Raw genomic sequence first — 21,770 nt, 5'->3', positions numbered from 1 at the left:
TAACAGCGGATAGGTGGCCAAGTAGCCGCCATTGCCATTAGCAAGTTGTGGGACGACTGGGTGAAAGAAGTGAGTGTTGATATACTGTAAGGAGCTCTATCGTGATGTAACATGGCATAATGTGTATAAGTGGTTCTACTGTGGCATAATGTGTATAAGGGGCTCTACTGTGTTGTGTAATGTGAATAACAGACAATACTGTGCAGTGTAACATGCAGGTCTTGTTACCTCACTTATCGAACCACCCTCTTTAGAATCGATGTGGTTTTCACTATACAGTATTGATTCTGGATTTCTGTTTAGGTGTTAATGTGCAGAAGTATTCACTACACTATTTCTGTATTTGCAGTTTCATATGATAGAGTGACATGTTATAACAACACCCACCCCCACAGCACAAACATTGACACTTTAAAAAAAAATCCGGATTATGCAATTGATGCCCACCCCTTTGTAGCTCCATCCACAATTTTCACAGCTTCCCCACCTCTGCTCCCCATTTCTGATCACCGGGAGAGGGGGTCCTGTCAATTTTTCACATTTCCCTGCATTGGTTATTAGAATAGAATAGAATAGAATCAACTTTATTGGCCATGTGTGCTTGCGCACACTAGGAATTTTTTGTGGATTACAGTGCAGCATCAAGCAGGGATGAAATGGGGTGGGGAGACATTACATACATTCAATTGTACATTGAGACAATTATACACGTTACATTGAGAGCATTTTGACATTACTTGTGGGGATTCACATGCCCGCCGAGCTGCACAGCGACTGGCAGCCATCAGCGGCGCCACTGGTCGTTGCAGCAGCCAAGTAGGTAACAATATAAGCAGGGACTGTACAGTTATCGCACAGGGAACACATACCCGCCGAGTTGCACAGCGCCTAGGCAGCCATCAGCGGCGCCACTGGTCATTGCAGCAGCCGGGTAGGTAATAATAGAGCAGAGACAGTACAGTTATCACAAGGGATCACATACCTGCCGAGCTGCACAGCGCCTAGGCAGCCATCAGCGGCGCCACTGGTCATTGCAGCAGCCGGGTAGGTAGAAGCAGAGACAGTACAGTTATCACACAGGGAACACATACCTGCCGAGCTGCACAGTGCCTAGGCAGCCATCAGCGTCGCCACTGGTCATTGCAGCAGCCGGGTAGGTTATAATAGAAGCAGAGACAGTACAGTTATCACACAGGGAACACATACCTGCCGAGCTGCACAGTGCCTAGGCAGCCATCAGCGGCGCCACTGGTCATTGCGGCAGCCGGGCAGGTGACAGTATGAGCAGAGACAGTACAGTTGTAGCAGGGACAGTACAGTTATCACACATGAGACACGGGATACATATTGCTGAGCACAGATCCTAGGCAGCCATTTGCGGCGCCATCTTGAAGGCCTCGCCAGGCCATCCTCCTGTAGGGAGAGTCAGTGCAGGCAGCTGCCGGGGTAGGGGGAGAGAGAGAGAGTCCATGGGGCTGGGGGGGGAAGAGTCAGTGAGGCCACGAGCCTGGGGCCTGGGATAGACAGTGAGGCCTGTGGCCTAGGCTAGGCCCTCTCTCTGGAGCCATACCTTCTCCCAGGCAGCCAAGTTCATCCAGAGATCCATGGGGCTGGACGGGCTATTATTATTATAAGGCACAATAATCCCTATGGCTACATGCATTTTAAATAAGGTTCCTCTGGCCACTTATATGGAACCACTTGTAAAGCACGATACATCAGCAGGCCCTGACACATATCCATTTATTTTCTTTAACAAGTATAGTAGCTCTTACTAACTGCTTTGTGGCTCATCTACATTTGGATTTAAGTCATTTTATGACACACCCCTCATACAGTATGTAGTGCATGTCCACACTTCTAGGTTTGACCTTCCAGGGCCTTCCCAACGGCCCCCTAATTCTGGTGCCAACTTTACAATGTCCCTAAATTATTCTCAAAAGTAGGCAACTATGGTTAAATTTGACTTGCAGCCCCCCACCCCACACTCACACTTAATCTGACTCTGGTCCATATATGGAACTAGACAAGCCTGAGTGGCACATGACACACCACCCTCAACAGGGCTCCGTGCAAAATTGTAATACCAACTATAATCTCCCTAAAACTAGTTTTCAAAAGTAGGCAAGTATGACCTCTAGTACATGCAACTGCAAGATCTCCTATACAGCCCAAAGCTAGCAGCAGTCGCATCCAGTGACAGTGCTGTCCTCAGGATGCCTGCGTCAGTATTGTGAACCCCCGGGATGCTAAATGCACCCTGCCCTTCTTACATCTAGCCCTATGTCTGATAGCAATCTCTATGTTTGTGACACTATGCATACAAAGTCCTGTAAAATCGCACGTAGTGTCCCCGAGTCACAGCGTGATTAACATGCTGTGGTCTATTACAGGTAGAGAATAAGTGGTGCTCCCTGCATTTTCAGAACATGGGGGATTTCTGGAAGTGGTGAGGCCAATGTCTGTGTCTATCGATGTAGATGTACTGGCTTTGTAAGCGGGCAGGAGGTGCTATTTTGAGTAAGATTAGGCTTACTCAGAAGGCCGATGTGCTGCCTTTGCGATCTGGTACTTCATCTCTGGATGAACCAGTGAAATCTCAGATGCAGGCAGCGAGTATATTTTCTCTTTAGATGCATCATGCAGAGATTAGAATATGTTACCCCTCCTCTAGGTGTATAGCTGCACACTCAAAGACGTGAAGACAACTGCTGGCCCCAATACTAAAGGGGATATCGCCAAAAAACGGGAGGCGTTGCCATGCCCATTACAGAAAAAAAAAGTTAAATATTATTTTAATAGTTATAACCAGGGCTATTTTTGTGCAGGCTCTAGCAGGAACTGTGGCCCTTATTCTAGCTCACTCTTTCTGACAAAATATTTCTTAGATGGACAAAACCATGTGCACTGCAGGTGAGGCAGATGTAAAACCCCACCCAAATCTAATTATCTCTGCACAAGTAACACCTGCCTCACCTGCAGTGCTCATGGTTTTGTCCATCTAAGAAATATTTTGTCAGAAAGAGTGAGCTAGAATAAGGGCCACAGTTCCTGCTGGAGCCTGCACAAAAATAGCCCTGGTTATAACTAAACTGGTTTTGCAGTGTAAAAATTTAAAAAATTCTTACCAAATCTCTCACTTTCTGATTCTCTCACCCTATTACATTTCCCCCTATGTGCGGTACCTGGAAGTGGTGTTGCTGGCTGGTAAGGGTCATATTTCTACTCAGCAGCTGGCCTAGGTGCCGGCCGGGCCCCTCCAACAAGACCATGTATGGGTAATTAGTACCCACTCCCTGCACACACTGATAGTTTAATCATACCTCCCAACTTTTCACCTGAAGAAATAGGGACACTCCGAAAAGGGGGCGGGGCGTATGCAAATGAGGGTGCGGCTTATGCTAATTAGCCGCGACCTCATTTTCATACGAGAATAGACGCACAGCGTCTATTCTACTAGATTGGGGGGTCTCCCAACTGCCACCCCCCCGCAGCGGGACAATGCCTGCCGCGGGTGGGACAGCGGGACAGGACCCGAAAATCGGGACTGTCCCTCTAAAATCGTGACAGTTGGGAGGTATGGTTTAATGTAGTGGTCCTCAACCATGGTCCTCAAGGCACAACAGCAGTCCACATTTAATGGCTATCCAGGCTTAAGCACAGGCGACTTAATTTGTACCTCAATCAGCTTAATAATACCATCTGTGCATAAGCAGGGATAGCCATAAAACCTGGACTGTTGCTGTGCCTTGAGGACCATTGGATTAATGGACAGTCCAGTTGCCTGATGGAGATCCATTTGTGTGGTTGGACAAGGATTCCATATATCATTCGCTAAGGTATGTAGATACTTTGGTGCCCAAACTTTGTCTGATTGGTCAATCAAAGTGCAGTGTACAGGATGGGCACCTCTATAGAGAACAAAAGCCACCACTTAAGCCTACATAGAAGTGAGCTATCAAGTATCTGAGTGCTGTATGCAGCTTATGCATGGTCAAGGACAGTACACGGTAAGGTATCCGGTCACTGGTTAGACCGTGTCTAAGTTGGCACCTTGAAATTATCGTCATACCCAAGGTTGACATTGACAAAAGGTCGACACGGTCTTATGGTCGACATAGACATGTCAACATGAAAAAAGGTCAACGTGAGTTCCTGTCATGACTGTCCACCTAGACATCGTCTACCGTTTATACCATAACCATTTTTGAACAGGTTACAGTACTATGTCTTATTCACTGTACACGGTAGCAATGCACGGCTTGTGGCAGATATACTGTGGCTTTGTATTGCTTTAATTTCTCAGGAATGTGGAAGCTTAATGTGCCAAGATATCTTGACAGGAGTAGCAATGTTATGCATGCTTGGGTTGGTAATATCTCGAGTTCCTTAATTGGGTTAACAGGACCCAGTCTGAAAACCCTCTGAGATGACCTTAGCTGTGACCAGTGAAGCACAGGACATCAAAGTCGTACATTCAGGACCATGTATAACACTGGCAGTCTATGGAATATGTCTGTGTATGTATATATTTCTCACTCTCTCTCTCAGCTATATGTACTAAGCTTGAAAAGTGAGAGTGATAAAGTAGCAACCAATCAGCTCCTAACTGCTGTTACAGGGTAAAAATGACAGTTTGGAGCTGTTGGCTGGTAGTTTGTCACTCTCCATTTATTACTTGTAATGGCTTAGTACATCTCGCCCTCTCCCCCTCTTCCCCAGCCCTGCTGAAGCATCTAAGGAATAAACTAACTCTATAACCAACTGATCTGATCTAATAGTCTGATATATCAGTCAGCATTAATAGAAATACAACTGTCAGTAAATAGAACTATCGATTAATAATGCATGATAACGGTAACATTTCATTGAGCCCACGGCGATGCTGTTTATTATATCAGACTATTAGATCAAATAAGTTGGTTACAGAGTTAGTTAAAAAAGGCTGACTACTCCTCACCTCTATGAGGTGAGATACTGCCACTGTCCACTAGAGGCCACTCAACAGACCAAATTACTCCTTTGTGTGCTAAAAGATGTCATAACAGAAAGTTAAAGCAATTTTTGCTGGAACACTGATCTGTTTCAAACTTGCTGGATATGGAAAGAGGGAGCTGTGAAGACAGATTGGAGGTAGGAGCAGATAGTGACTGAGGGTATGGTGGGGAGTTTGTGGGCTAAAACTGTTACAGCTCAAAGTGAACATAAAAATTGTCACAGATCAAAGTAAAAGTACATTGCAGAAGCCGTCATTTTGATAAGCTTTTTACTAGTATTCTATAAATCAATGTAAAAAGCATGAACTGCCAAGAATATTACAGGATATAGAGTAAGCACCAATAAAGTATGCAAGGCAAAAAGAGAAAAACATAAAAACACCAGTTTAAGTATAAAGATACAAAGAATACAGGACACTTAGGGCCTTATTCTAGTTCACTCTTTCTGACAAAATCCTTCTTAGATGGACAAAACCATGTGCACTGCAGGTGGGGCAGATGTTACTTGTGCAAAGAGAATTAGATTTGGGTGGGGTTTTACTTCAAAGTGAGATATATATTGCAGTGTAAAAATAAAGCAGTCCGTATTTACCCTGCACAGAAACAAAATAACTCACCCAAATCTAACTCTCTCTGCACAAGTTACATCTACCCCCCTGCAGTGCACATGGTTTTGTCCATCTAAGAAGGATTTTGTCAGAAAGAGTGAACTAGAATAAGGCCCTTAGTTAAGAAGAACCAATCCTCAATCATATATCAGACCCCTCACCATGATGGGAAGCTGCCGTCTTATTAGTTTTATCTGTATGTTAAAATTAGAGATGTGCAGGTTCTGATTTACTCTGATTTACTCTGATCTCAAAGCAGGATCTTAATGGCTATCAACTATCAACAACTGTCATGTGATTTGAGATAGATAGCCAATAAGGTCCTGCTTTGAAATCAGAGTAAATCAGAGTAAATCAGAACCTGCACATCTCTAGTTAAAATATAATTTTTGAAAGAAGGATCACCGTTGGCAGATTCCATTAGAACAGGCATTCCCAACCACGGTCCTCAAGGCACACCAACAGAGCAGGTTTTTGTGATATCCAGGCTTCAGCACAGATGGTTTAATCAAAATCCCTCAGGTACTAATTAAGTCACCTGTGCTCAAGCCTGGATATCTACAAAACCTGCACTGTTGGTGTGCCTTGAGGACCGTGGTTGGGAATGCCTGCATTATAACATCCTTTCATAAGTCCTAAGGATGGGATTGATTGTGCAAGTGCCACTTAGCATTAAACAGAAATCAATGCCTCACGCTGTGTGAGAAAACACCGATATATAAAATTCTACAGCAACTTAGGTTCACTACTAATTATCTCTAAAGCACATAGAAAATTGGCGTTTCCGATGCATTATCCCCATAACAAACCGTGACCTTTTCAAAAAGTAAAGGTTTGTTTTATGATTATATATGCTGTAAGAGTACAGGAGATGCCACTGGCAAAATAATAAGGACCGGATATGAGAGAACAAAGAACAGATTTAGGTTCTTTGCCATAGTCCACAAGTAAAGCCCCGGCATTCTCAATTTACTAATTGGTTCTTCTGTAAGCCTGCCTTTCCTTTTCCTCGTTTCTGGCAAATCTACTTTACATACTTAGAAAGCTTTTTTTTCTTTATTTACAAAGGAAGGTCATTAATATTTGAACTTTATTCCTTTAGGCAGCTTACTTGATTAAAGATGTGCCGCATGCGAGACCAAATGCATTGTGCGATGCTCTCTTTGTGACCCATGCTACTCAATACTAATCGTGGCTCCCAAATTTCCCTCTGGAGATCTGCTGTAGCGGCTTTCAGGAAATTAGCTCTGAAACAAGAGTATGGGTTAGGATCTGGGCTATCGTTTAAGTTAACCATGCTTGTACAATGTATCTGAAATACTCCAACAAAGGCCCCAACTATGATAAAGGCAGAATAATAACGTACAATTTGATGACGTGCAAAGCCTTAGGTTGTTATTTTTCTCATCAGTGTGACATCTGAAGTCACAACTGCATCTAGCCCTTAGTATTTAGGTTATCATTAGAACCCTTGAGTTACCATTATAACACTGTTAGTATAATGTATATTTTGGTTATTTCTTAATACAGGTTAAGTATTTCTTATCCAAAATGCTATTTCAATGAGGTATCTTGAAAACAAGACCCATGTGTGAACACAAACTGCATTATGTTGTATAAACCCATCAAACACATGAAATACACACAAATATATCTTATGCTGCTTTCACATTGCCTAAACTTTTGAGACCCGGTATTTTGAAACGGTATTTAAAACGGTATATAGTGTGTTTAGCAAAAAAAAAACTACATTCCAGAAACTTATTCAGAATAATTTGGATAACAGATATCTGGATAAGGGATACCCAACCTGTGTATGTAAGCTTTTACTTTTTTGCCCCCTGATTCCCCGAAATGCACTTCATCAGGCAAGTTTATTAAATTGCACCCATATAAACTCCATAAATGATATCTAATTAACTCTCTAATAAGTAACAGTCCACATATAACTTTATATGTTCCCTTTCTACACAATTTGGTTTGACTGGATCAGTAATCCCTCTAGGAACCTCTGCAATCTGGCTGGACCAATTTGCGATAAGTATACCTAAAGCTGGGTACGCAGTGTAGTGACCGATAGGTTGCCTGGTCATTATGGTAAGTATGCACTTCCTGAGCGACCGGTCACAGTTATCTGTAGTGATGTCATTATCAGCAGTTCCTGTGGCCAGCATAAGGATCAGTCGGTGGGTCATCCATGCACACAGCCTTATACTACTCCGGCGTGTCAGCCTCAGTATTGGTCTTTGCATTTGTTGTGGTGCACACTTAAGGAAAGTATTGTCAAATAACCATGAGATGTCATTGTGTTTTGGTTAGTTACCATGGTACTTTTTATAAGGCCATGTATTCCAAAAACAGAAATATTCCTAACACCGTGGTTTTTCTGAATTTTTTGGCGGGTTTGTGTGTTCCCCTAAAGCCCCTCCCCCCACCCCTTTTTTTCATACTTACCTCATCCCCTGATGTCCAAGGCAGCCTTCAGGATTCTCTTCAGCGGTATCTTCGATTACCGGCGCACTCGTGCAATGCACCCCTGGGACCGGAGATGCCGCTGAAGTGGATCCTGAAGGCCACTGTGGACGTTGGGGGACCATCAGGGCACCACCAGGGGAAAAAATTCCTTATCCACAATGCTTGTGGTCCCGAGCATTTCGGATAAGGGATCCTCAATCTGTATTGAATTTTTGTCCCAGAATGCTGAGCGAAGAGGTTATGTTTGTACTGTACTTTTGTGTGCATTTTACGACACTGTGAACCCATTTGAGTGCCCCATAGATAAAGAATAAAATTAGGGCAAAGACGGCGCAGAATATGGAGCACCGATTTTTCCTCCAGACAGGGCAGCATTGTAAAAGTAAATGAGCAAATGGTCAGCACAATTTAATAAAATATCAAAGTAAAATAAAGGAATCTATTGAACAAGGATAAACATAATTATACTGACAAAATGTAAAAGCAATCATACCTATTTAATGTGTCACTCATTTTTAATGATGTACCTTTATTACTGGGTTTTCATAGCAAAACAAAGTACATGATATGGTCCCCATTTACGTTGGTTTTCTTACCAGGTAACCGGGATAATAACATCTGTATGTCTAACATAAGAGCCGGGCATTGAGTGAATCATTTCAGGAATTTCCACGGTTTACCTGACATCAGTTTATCTAACTGTATTGAGTTACTCTGCTCATATTTATGTATAAATACTGTCTAAAGTTGGCATAATCCAATAGAAACAGTGAATTGTTGATAAAGCAGGAATGAAGGAGATACACTAAAAGCGCAAGTAACATTTAATAGCCGCTTTTTACATTTATATCTTCTTGGCATTTATATGGTGTTGTGCCAAACACATATATCTGTAATATAAAGTAGCATTTATTTCAGATATCTAACCAGTGACTACACTACAATCACATGGAGGATATATCGGTAGAGGGTTGGCAGATGTGTACAATCACACATCACCTCTCAAGGGCCTGCACACTGGCTGTAGGGACTGGCGTCACATCTGGGCAGGCATTTGAGTTTAAATTCAAACTGCCCGTCCAGATGGCTGTCAGGAGCAACATATCAAGCAGCCAATCGGTAAGTGTATATGTGTACCAGAATCGGCTGCTCTGTCAGCGCAATGGCTAGTCTGCCATCAATTTGGCTATGTGTTCACCCATTATGTCATTATGACTACAGACTGGTATGGCCAGCCATCATTAAGTAGCCTTTTTTTGAGGCTGTGAAACTTGGAAGTGTTGCTAAATTGTTAAGAGATCAACAACACAGCATGGACAGTGTAATGGTTAGCATTACTGCCTCACAGCACTGAGGTCATGGGTTCGATTCCCACCATGGCCCTAACTGTGCAGAGTTTGTATATTCTCCCCGTACTTGCGTGGGTTTCCTCCGGGTGCTCCAGTTTTCTAGCACAATCACAAAAATATACTGGTTGGTTAAATGTGTATTTATTTTATAATAAGAATTGTTAGCATGGGCTACATACGATCTGGCCCTCCAGTTCAAAATTCTGTTGGCGCATCTGCTGTGAGGTCGGCCATCAGTTCCACGTCTTCTGGTCCTGCCCTAATATCATTCCATTTTGGAAAGCGATTTTTGACCTTATCAACAAAGTATTATCTCTATCCCTCTTGCCTTCGCCTCTGATCCCTCCTAAACTATTTCCCTGCCTCAGTCCCTTCCCACCTACACTATGTCCTAGGTCATATCTGCATCGCAGCCCGTGCTGCTCTCGCACAGTGTTGAAAACAAGCTGCACCCCCCCCCCCCTTTCTCAGGGTTGTGCGTAAGATTCACTCTTATTTTTTAATGGAGACAGACTATTCCCCCACTCACCTCCCTACACATACCTCCTCAGCCGGTTGGAACCTTTGGAAGGTATTCTCTACGGTCAGTGACGGCGCTGATCTTATAAAACAAAGTCTGACTGACCTCTCTCCAGACCCACTTAGTATGCATTCAATGTTCCTCTTTCATTCTTATTGTTTCTAGCTAATTGGGCGGTAATTGATGTATGAGATTCAGATGTATAATGCCATGTTATGCTGTTTTGAGACTTACAGTTTTGGTGACTGTCCCCCCCCCCCTCCTCCTTTTTCCTTTCTGTTCCCCCCTGTTTTGCATAATATGAAAATTTGGTACTTATGTATTATCTGGGCTCCCATGTTAAATGCACCCAATTTTTTCATACCCCTACTGTCCAACTACGCATGGAGTTGATTTTATATAGTGTGGCGAGCGCAGCGAGCCACCGTGCCCGAAGCGTGGCGAGCCCCGCGAGGGGACACGGTCTCATAAGAAAAACGGGAGCCCAGATATTACATAAGTACCGAAAAATTTTCAATAAAAATGATTGAAGTTAAAAAAAAAAAAATAATTTTTAGCATGATAATCTGTAATTTTTATGTACTTTGATTTTATTCAACCTCTATGCAAACTTTATTTACTATAAATTACTGATGGAATGCTTAATATCTTAAACTCCATATGCAGTGGAAGAACTTTTATTAATTGTTGTTATTTTCCAGCGTGTTTTACGTTTCTATGATTTCAAGCTTTCCAATGTTATAACATACCTCCCAACTGTCCCGCGGGAACGTCCCGATTTTTGGGGACGTTCCCGCGTCCCTCCCGCGGTCGGCAGTGTCCCGCTGCGGGGGGGGGGGCAGTTGGGAGTCCCCCCCAATCTCACAGAATAGACGCTGTGCGCATGTGTCTATTCGCGGCCGAAAACTAGGGTGCACCCTAATTTGCATACACCACGCCCCCTTTTCGGGCGCTCGCGTGTCCTTATTCTGTTCTTCAGAAAGTTGGGAGGTATGTTATAAACATTTTTATTTTTTTAATTTCTCAGAACCAGCTTTCTACTTTGGAGATGTGGAATTGTATGTGGATGAAAGTGCAGGATATATTGAAGTACGTGTGTGGAGGACCGGTACTGATCTATCGAAGACCGCCACTGTCACAGTGCGGTCACAGAAGACGGAACCAGTGTCGGCAGTTGGTGAGTAGAGCTGGGCGTAAATCTTTCTTATTTCCATTATTGTGTTGCTCCAGTTAGTAAAAATATTTAGCCTTTGCCCTTATTGTATAGTGAAGTGAGGTGGACAGCCTAATGTGGGCACATAAAATAGAGGCATGTTTGCTTTCTAAGAATATGCAGCATGTTGGGTAATCCATAGTTTAATCTTCCGATTATTATGTCTTAGATTAGGGGAAAGTAATCTGTAGCACTTTAGCTGCTGTTGAACTACACATCCCAGCATGCCCTGCCACAGTTTTGCTGTTTTGACATATTAAAACCGTGACAGGACATGCTGGAAAGTGTAGTTCCAGAGTTGCTTACCCATGCATTAGAGTGGACCATAGTCTCTTAAAAAGGGAACATATGAAATGTTTATGTTAACAGTTATATGTATGGTTGGACTGGCTCAGAGGACTGTAGGGAAACCCAGAATGGGCCAAACTCCACACAGACAGGGCCGTCTTTCCCATTGGGCTGAATGGGCAGTTGCCCAGGGGCCCAAGGATTGTAGGGGCCCAGCCCACTGGGGAAGACGGCACTGCTCTGGGGAATGGCGGTGGGCGGCTGGGATGCGGTCAGCGGCTGTCAGCGGCGACTCAGCGGTGGCAGCGGTGATCCAGGCAGCGGGGGGCTGGGATCTTGATGTAGCAATCTGGGCGGCATATGTCGGGAATGCTCCGGGCAGCAGCTGTCAGCGTTGTCCATACAGGCAGTGGTGACTCAGACCTTGCTGTAGCGCTATTTGCCGCAGGGCGGGAAGCGCTGCTGATTCTGAAAATTCTGGCCGGACGTTGATTGGCCAGACGCTCAGCCAATCAGTGTCCGGCCAGTCTTTTAAAAATCTGCAGCGCTTCCTGCCCGGCAGCAAATAGCGCTACATCAAGTTCTGAGCGAGCTGCCTGGACGGACAACGCTGACAGCTGCTGCCTGGATCCCCGCCACACAACTCCCAGCCCTCCTCTGCTGCTGCACATAGGTGGGTGGAGGGGGGCCCTAAAAATTATTTTGCCCAGGGGCCCAGTAGATTGTTAAGACGGCCCTGCACACAGACAGGGATATGCTGGCAACGGAACCAATGACCTCAGTGCCACTTGTGGATGGTGAGCACAGGTGCAAGGTTATAATTATAATCCCCCCCCCCCGAATCCATCCTGACCCAATTTCACAATATACAGCATGGCACCGATGAGTCGCCTAGACAGATGCCGCTGACAGCTGCTGCCCGGATCCCCGCCACACAACTCCCAGCCCTCCTCTGCTGCTGCACATAGGTGGGTGGAGGGGGGCCCTAAAAATTATTTTGCCCAGGGGCCCAGTAGATTGTTAAGACGGCCCTGCACACAGACAGGGATATGCTGGCAACGGAACCAAAGACCTCAGTGCCACTTGTGGATGGTGAGCACAGGTGCAAGGTTATAATTATAATCCCCCCCCCCGAATCCATCCTGACCCAATTTCACAATATACAGCATGGCAGTGGGTGACAGGGAGGCAGAGTGTGACAGGAAAAAACACTAAGTGACAGAAAGAGGGTGCCAGGGGCAGCAGTAGGCCCCTTAGTAGCCCTGGTGCCCTGCACTTGCTGCAACTATCGTAGTTCCGCCTCTGCTCAGTGCAGTGAGGGAGTAATGCTAGCAATTACACTGTTTCATCCTTGCAGGAAGCTTTTGAAAAGGGTAAGCGAGTTGAATTTGGAGGTGTGACAGTGTAGTGACAGCCTGCATTATTAACAGGACATGTATATCGCTGCCAGCAACCCTCAACCAATATTTCAGAATACATCCATCTTCAGCTCAGCCCTTATTTTTAATTAAAACACCTACAATAAATACCAAACCTGGAATCCGCTTTATCAGGCTTCTCCGTGAAAAATGATCTTGCAAAATGAAAGTTTAGTGTAAGAATTTGCTAATCAGCAACTTTTCCATATCTTTCCCAATACACTCTTAGGCAACACATTGCTATCAAAATAAGAAAAGAGGAGCCTTATATTAAAAAGTAATTTTTTTTTATTACTAGTTAGGGTCTTTGTATGAGTTACCTACTTCAAAGGCTATCAAGTATTTTACATTTGTTTGTCGTGTATTATGTGATTATAAAGTGCCGGCTTATTAAAATGCAGATGGTGACAAACCCTTGAAATTGACCAACATTCACAGATAGATAGATGCTGTATGGTGGATATTTCAACAACCTTAATCTACAACTAGTGGAACCACAACATCCAGTACTGTCACCTTTGTAGATTTGAAAGACAAAGTACATCACTACTGTTTATCAGTATAGCCACCCAAAGCATTATGGCCTTAATGCAGTGGTTCCCAAACTGTGTGCCTTGGCACCGTTGGGTGCCTCAGGACACTTGCAGGGGTGCCCCGGGTTGGTGATCCAGGACCAATTCAAAATATTTATGGTTAATTATTTATGGGCAAAACCAGTGCTGGTGGCTACCAATTAAAAAATGTGTACATACAAAAGCCAATCCTGCCCTTTACCACATAACTGAACCTAAGAATCAAATATAAACCCAACCTACTTTTAATGTTATATTTATTCTGCCTTTTTTTTATTTTGGCCTAGGGGTGCCATTAAATAATTCTGATACTCTAGGGTGCCATGCTTCAAAAAAGATTGGGAACCCCTGCCTTAATGTATAGTATTCTGCCCAAGAATCAGCCATGTTCTTAATTGTAGCTTGATGGGCAAGGCCCAACTTTCAGGTCATTTAGCCCTGGGGAGCAGTGCCGTAACAAGGCAGCAATGCACCTGACCTCGCTCTTACACCCATGATTTCATTACATCACAGTACCCTAGCTGTGATGTAATGAAATCATGGGAGTAAGAGCGAGGTCGGATGTATTGCTGCCTTGTTATATGTTGAATTTATATCATTTGAAATTGATACTGTACATACATTTTTTAAATAATGTTATTCAAATATGTCCCTCTTGTTAGAAACAAACTAACACGAGTGCATGTGTTTTCCTAGCTGGCATTGACTATGTAGGTATCAGTCGGAATCTAGATTTTGCACCTGGCGTCAATATGCAGACGTTCCGCGTGATCATCCTGGATGACTTAGGACAGCCGGTGCTGGAGGGAATAGAGAAGTTTGAACTAGTACTGCGTATGCCAATGAACGCCGTCCTCGGGGAGCCCAGCAAAGCTACAATATTTATCAATGACACGGTCTCCGACTGTAAGTAATGTTTCTTTTTAAAGCATTTTGCTGATTGACAACTATTGCATGCTATTAGCTAGTTGTATCCATAAATTGCAATGATGCTGAATGGGAGTATTGTTGATTTTATTGACCGAATTCAACATGAAAGAGATATTATACACATTTTAGAATAATCATCTTTTCAATGTAGTTAAAAGCACTTACTTGTCATGAAAACATACTGGAGATGAGCATTATTGAAAAATAAAAACATAATCAAACTGACCAGCCGGCTACAATTGTAAGGCCAAGGGAGAGATGTATTAAGCCTTCTCAAGCTCAACAAGTGGAGACATTATCTTTAGTATCCAATCAGCTTTGAGCTAGCATTTATCAAGTACATTCTATAAAATACCATATAGAAGCTTTTTGGTTGCTACAGTATGAGCAACTTGTCCAATTCCCCACTCTTATGAATACTGTGAATTTCTCCCTAACTCCTTTATACATTTTCTTTTTTTTATTTTCTTGTAAAATAGTGCTAGGTTGTTTAATGTCATTCATAAATCTTGGGGCATTAGGAGTCATTAGTGCACATAGAATATGCTTGTTTTCTACGAGGATATTTATGGGGGATTCAATGTGCCGCCGTTATTACCCATGGGAGAAAAAGCGGCAGGTCCCTATTCAATGCTGTCCTTAGGGACAGCATTGAATAGGGATCACTTCAGAAGCTATCAGACTCGTTCTGCCGATAACAACCGTGGCGGACACGCCCACTTTTCGCCGATCGGCCTGTCTGCCGATTTACTGTCGGGCAAAAACGTAAACCGGCCTGGATCACAGCTGTCGGGAGGGAACGACAGCCATAATCCAGGATTGAATACCCCTTAAGATGTAATGGGAAAATGTATGAAAACTTCTAAAGAGGACAGGCAGTGAAGTTGCCCATAGCATCAATCAGCCTCCACCTATCATTAATCTAGTGCATTCTTTAACCCCTTCATGACAGAGCCAGTTTGTGCCTTCATGACAGAGCCCTTTTTTTCAAATCTGACATGTCTCACTTAAGTGGGGATAACTTTTTTTTGCTTTTACTTATCCCAGTGATTTTGAGATTGTTTTCTCGTGACACATTGTACTTCAAGTTAGTTGTAAATTTTCGTCGATACAGTCTGTGTTTTTTTGTGAAAAATACCAAAATATCGTGAAAAAATGGAAAATTTAGCAATTTGCAAAATGTTAAATTTTCTGCTTGTGAGACAAATAATCATACCACTCAAAATAGTTAATAACTAACATAGACCATATGTCTACTTTATGTTTCCATCATTATTTCAACTTCCTTTTAATTTTTTTGGACACTAGGAGGCTTACAATATGAATAGCAAATTCTCAAATTTTCATGAAAATTTCAAACACTGATTTTTTTAGGGACCAGTTCAGTTCTGATGTGACTTTGAGGGACTTGTATGTGAGACACCCCCATAAATGATGCCATTTCAAAAACTGCACCCCTCACAGTATTCAAAACAGCATTTTGGAAGTTTGTTAACCCTTTAGGTGTTTCACAGGAATTAAAACAAAGTGTAGGTGAAATTTCAAAATTTCTTTTTTTTTGCAGAGTTTCAATTTTAATACATTTTTCTAACGAAGACAGTAGATTTTACTAGAGAAATGTGACTAAAAATTGATTCCCCCAATTCTTTTGTTTTCAAAAATATCCTATATGTGGCCCTAGTGTGCACGTTGACCAAACCACAGGCTTCATAATAGAAGGAGCACCTACTTGATTTTGGAGCCTCCTTTTTATGAGATTTTTTTTTAGGCACCATGTAGGTTTCTAGGCACCATAAGTGCTAAAAGTTAGGAACCTCCCCCACAAGTCACCCCATTTTGCAATCTACACCCCTCAGGGAATTCATCTAGGGGTATAGTGTACATTTCAAACCCCCAGGGGTTTCACCAATTTTGGTACAACTGGGATGTGAAAATGGAAAATTACATTTTTTTACACAAACATGCAGTTCTGGCTCAAAATTTTTCATTTTCACAAGGAATGAAGGAGACAAAGCACCCCAAAATCTGTGCCCCAATTTCTCCCGAGTACGGCAATGCCTCACATGTGACCAAAAAATACCAGTTGGGTGCATGGCAGGACTTAGAAGGGAAGGAGTGATTTTTGGATTTTGCAGCTCAGATTCTGGTGGAATTTTGGTGGGTGCTATGTCGCATTAGCAAGACCCCCCAAGCACCAATACAGTGGAACCCCCCCACAAGTGACCCCATTTTGCAAACTACACCCCTCAGGGAATTCATCTAGGGGTATAGTGTACATTTCAAACCCCCAGGGGTTTCACCAATTTTGGTATAACTGGGATGTGAAAATGGAAAATTACATTTTTTTACACAAACATGCAGTTCTGGCTCAAAATTTTTCATTTTCACAAGGAATGAAGGAGACAAAGCACCCCAAAATCTGTGCCCCCATTTCTCCCGAGTACGGCAATGCCTCACATGTGACCAAAAAATACCAGTTGGGTGCATGGCAGGACTCAGAAGGGAAGGAGTGATTTTTGGATTTTGCAGCAAAGATTTTGGTGGAATGAATGGTGGGTGCTATGTTGCATTAGCAAGACTCCCAAAGCACCAATACAGTGGAACCCCCCCACAAGTCACCCCATTTTGCAAAGTACACCCCTCAGGGAATTCATCTAGGGGTATAGTGTACATTTCAAACCCCCAGGGGTTTCACCAATTTTGGTACAACTGGGATGTGAAAATGGAAAATTACATTTTTTTACACAAACATGCAGTTCTGGCTCAAAATTTTTCATTTTCACAAGGAATGAAGGAGACAAAGCACCCCAAAATCTGTGCCCCAATTTCTCCCGAGTACGGCAATGCCTCACATGTGACCAAAAAATACCAGTTGGGTGCATGGCAGGACTTAGAAGGGAAGGAGTGATTTTTGGATTTTGCAGCTCAGATTCTGGTGGAATTTTGGTGGGTGCTATGTCGCATTAGCAAGACCCCCCAAGCACCAATACAGTGGAACCCCCCCACAAGTGACCCCATTTTGCAAACTACACCCCTCAGGGAATTCATCTAGGGGTATAGTGTACATTTCAAACCCCCAGGGGTTTCACCAATTTTGGTATAACTGGGATGTGAAAATGAAAAAAATACATTTTTTTACACAAAAATGTACTTCTGGCTCAAAATTTTTCATTTTTACAAGGAATGAAGGAGACAAAGCACCCCAAAATCTGTGCCCCCATTTCTCCAGAGTACGGCAATGCCTCACATGTGACCAAAAAATACCAGTTGGGTGCATGGCAGGACTCAGAAGGGAAGGAGTGATTTTTGGATTTTGCAGCAAAGATTTTGGTGGAATGAATGGTGGGTGCTATGTTGCATTAGCAAGACTCCCAAAGCACCAATACAGTGGAACCCCCCCACAAGTCACCCCATTTTGCAAAGTACACCCCTCAGGGAATTCATCTAGGGGTATAGTGTACATTTCAAACCCCCAGGGGTTTCACCAATTTTGGTACAACTGGGATGTGAAAATGGAAAATTACATTTTTTTACACAAACATGCAGTTCTGGCTCAAAATTTTTCATTTTCACAAGGAATGAAGGAGACAAAGCACCCCAAAATCTGTGCCCCAATTTCTCCCGAGTACGGCAATGCCTCACATGTGACCAAAAAATACCAGTTGGGTGCATGGCAGGACTTAGAAGGGAAGGAGTGATTTTTGGATTTTGCAGCTCAGATTCTGGTGGAATTTTGGTGGGTGCTATGTCGCATTAGCAAGACCCCCCAAGCACCAATACAGTGGAACCCCCCCACAAGTGACCCCATTTTGCAAACTACACCCCTCAGGGAATTCATCTAGGGGTATAGTGTACATTTCAAATCCCCAGGGGTTTCACCAATTTTGGTATAACTGGGATGTGAAAATGAAAAAAATACATTTTTTTACACAAAAATGTACTTCTGGCTCAAAATTTTTCATTTTCACAAGGAATGAAGGAGACAAAGCACCCCAAAATCTGTGCCCCCATTTCTCCAGAGTACGGCAATGCCTCACATGTGACCAAAAAATACCAGTTGGGTGCATGGCAGGACTCAGAAGGGAAGGAGTGATTTTTGGATTTTGCAGCAAAGATTTTGGTGGAATGAATGGTGGGTGCTATGTTGCATTAGCAAGACTCCCAAAGCACCAATACAGTGGAACCCCCCCACAAGTCACCCCATTTTGCAAAGTACACCCCTCAGGGAATTCATCTAGGGGTATAGTGTACATTTCAAACCCCCAGGGGTTTCACCAATTTTGGTACAACTGGGATGTGAAAATGGAAAATTACATTTTTTTACACAAACATGCAGTTCTGGCTCAAAATTTTTCATTTTCACAAGGAATGAAGGAGACAAAGCACCCCAAAATCTGTGCCCCAATTTCTCCCGAGTACGGCAATGCCTCACATGTGACCAAAAAATACCAGTTGGGTGCATGGCAGGACTTAGAAGGGAAGGAGTGATTTTTGGATTTTGCAGCTCAGATTCTGGTGGAATTTTGGTGGGTGCTATGTCGCATTAGCAAGACCCCCCAAGCACCAATACAGTGGAACCCCCCCACAAGTGACCCCATTTTGCAAACTACACCCCTCAGGGAATTCATCTAGGGGTATAGTGTACATTTCAAACCCCCAGGGGTTTCACCAATTTTGGTATAACTGGGATGTGAAAATGAAAAAAATACATTTTTTTACACAAAAATGTACTTCTGGCTCAAAATTTTTCATTTTCACAAGGAATGAAGGAGACAAAGCACCCCAAAATCTGTGCCCCAATTTCTCCAGAGTACGGCAATGCCTCACATGTGACCAAAAATACCAGTTGGGTGCATGGCAGGACTCAGAAGGGAAGGAGTGATTTTTGGATTTTGCAGCACAGATTTTGGTGGAATGAATGGTGGGTGCTATGTTGCATTACCAATACAGTGGAACCCCCCCACAAGTGACCCCATTTTGCAAACTACACCCCTCAGGGAATTCATCTAGGGGTATAGTGTACATTTCAAACCCCCAGGGGTTTCATCAATTTTGGTACAACTGGGCAGTGAAAATGAAAAAAATACATTTTTTTACACAAAAATGTACTTCTGGCTCAAAATTTTTCATTTTCACAAGGAATGAAGGAGACAAAGCACCCCAAAATCTGTGCCCCCATTTCTCCAGAGTACGGCAATGCCTCACATGTGACCAAAAAATACCAGTTGGGTGCATGGCAGGACTCAGAAGGGAAGGAGTGATTTTTGGATTTTGCAGCACAGATTTTGGTGGAATGAATGGTGGGTGCTATGTTGCATTACCAATACAGTGGAACCCCCCCACAAGTGACCCCATTTTGCAAACTACACCCCTCAGGGAATTCATCTAGGGGTATAGTGTACATTTCAAACCCCCAGGGGTTTCATCAATTTTGGTACAACTGGGCAGTGAAAATGAAAAAAATACATTTTTTTACACAAAAATGTACTTCTGGCTCAAAATTTTTCATTTTCACAAGGAATGAAGGAGACAAAGCACCCCAAAATCTGTGCCCCAATTTCTCCAGAGTACGGCAATGCCTCACATGTGACCAAAAAATACCAGTTGGGTGCATGGCAGGACTCAGAAGGGAAGGAGTGATTTTTGGTTTTTGCAGCTCAGATTCTGGTGGAATGAATGGTGGGTGCTATGTGGCATTAGCAAGACCCCCGAAGCACGGTGAAATGATGAACCTAATAATCCATAGATGTGTGGTATATTTTGAAACACTCCTTTATACATAGGCCGGGTTTGTCGGGGCAAGTTTCACAGTGGAAAATAGTTTCCTTTCTTATTCCCTTTTTATAGCAAACTTTGCACCTTTTTTGTGTCCTGCCCTTTCTTGCAGTGGAGGGGATTTCGTTGGGAAAATGCTGCCCTGGTACAATACGGGGGCCAGTACTAGAAGTACTGGGGCCCTCTGCCTGCTGATTCCCAAATGTTAGGCTCTTTATGACTTCCTCTTGAAAGTGCATAAATGTCCCCCTCTGGCCGGTAGAACGGAATAGCACGTAAGCGTTATACAGTGCCATCTGGATGATATACACGGCCAGCTTCTTGTACCAGATATTTGTTTTCCGCAGGGCACTGTACGGCTTCAGTACCTGATCTGAAAGATCCACTCCGCCCATGTACTTATTGTAATCTAGGATACAATTTGGTTTTGAGGTGTGGGTACTGGTACCTCGTACAGGGATGGAGGTGGTACTGTCTCCATGAATTGTTGTCAGTATAAGGACATCCCTCTTGTCCTTATATTTGACCAACAACATATTTTCGGTGCATATTCCCCTGCTTTCACCCCTTCTCATTACTTGGGCAATGTGCGTTTTGGGGAGGCCTCTTTGGTTCTTGCGCACAGTACCGCAAGCTGCTGTACCTCTTGAACCAAGGGCCTTAAACAGGGGGATGCTGGTGTAAAAGTTATCCACATAGAGGTGATAACCCTTATCCAGGAAGGGGTGCATTAAATCCCAGACAATTTTTCCACTAACACCTACGAGGGAGGGGGGGCATTCTGGTGGTTCAATTCTTGAATCCTTCCCTTCATATACCCTAAACTTGTGGGTGTACCCTGTGGTGCTTTCACACAGCTTATACATTTTTAGGCCATACCTTGCCCTCTTACTGGGAAGGTACTGGCGGAATTTAACCCTTCCTTTAAAATGTATAAGGGACTCGTCGATACTAATACATTTATCAGGGATGTATAGCTCTGCAAATTTGGCACTGAAATGATCAATGACCGGCCTGACTTTGAATAGCCTGTCAAAGGTGGGATCATCTCTGGGTGGGCACTGTGCATTATCGGTGTAATGTATAAATTTATGGATTGCCTCAAAACGAGCCCGGGGCATGGCCATACGGTGAAATGGGGTGCTGTACAGAACATCTGTACTCCAATATTGCCTAATTTGTGGCTTTTTTACTATGCCCATATGTAACACCAGACCCCAAAACGTCATCATCTCTACTGCATCTACAGGGGTCCACCTAGCAAATGATGACGTGGGGTTTTGAGCAATAAACTGCTGGGCATATAAATTAGTTTGGTCCACCATTAAATTTATAAAATCATCAGAGAAAAATAATTTGAAAAAGTCAATTTCTCTGAGACCTGTTGAATCAAATTGGATTCCTGGGATGGCCAAAAACTCAGGAACCTGGGGCTCAAAATTGTCTGGTGGTGGGGTCCATACGAGATCAATTATTGGGGGGGGGGTCTCAGCTGCTCTACGGGGGCGTCTTTGAGGGGGTCCCTCATCATCAGAGGAGGAAGAGGAGCTTAAGACAAATCCTTCAAATTCCCCGCTTGCCTCACTGGCTGTGTCAGAGTCAGAGGCAAGCATGGCATATGCCTC

The 21,770-nt window shown here is 43.4% G+C and overlaps 1 protein-coding gene across 1 annotated transcript in view; it reads left to right on the top strand.

The window, feature by feature from the left end:
- The window catches only part of FREM2 (FRAS1 related extracellular matrix 2), a 191,780-nt gene that overhangs the window by 112,177 nt on the left and 57,833 nt on the right, over positions 1-21,770 (top strand). Inside the window, exons 7-8 of the mRNA XM_083169759.1 lie at positions 10,977-11,126; positions 14,137-14,346. Of these exons, the coding sequence (XP_083025885.1) occupies positions 10,977-11,126; positions 14,137-14,346 (360 nt within the window). The remainder of the gene's footprint in view (positions 1-10,976; positions 11,127-14,136; positions 14,347-21,770) is intronic.

This window comes from Crinia signifera, chromosome 2, assembly GCF_055691185.1.
Source record: "Crinia signifera chromosome 2, ASM5569118v1, whole genome shotgun sequence".
In the NCBI taxonomy this organism is placed as follows: Eukaryota; Metazoa; Chordata; class Amphibia; order Anura; family Myobatrachidae; genus Crinia; species Crinia signifera.
The sequence above is the reverse complement of the archived record's forward strand: the minus strand, read 5'-3'. Positions and strand labels throughout refer to the sequence as shown.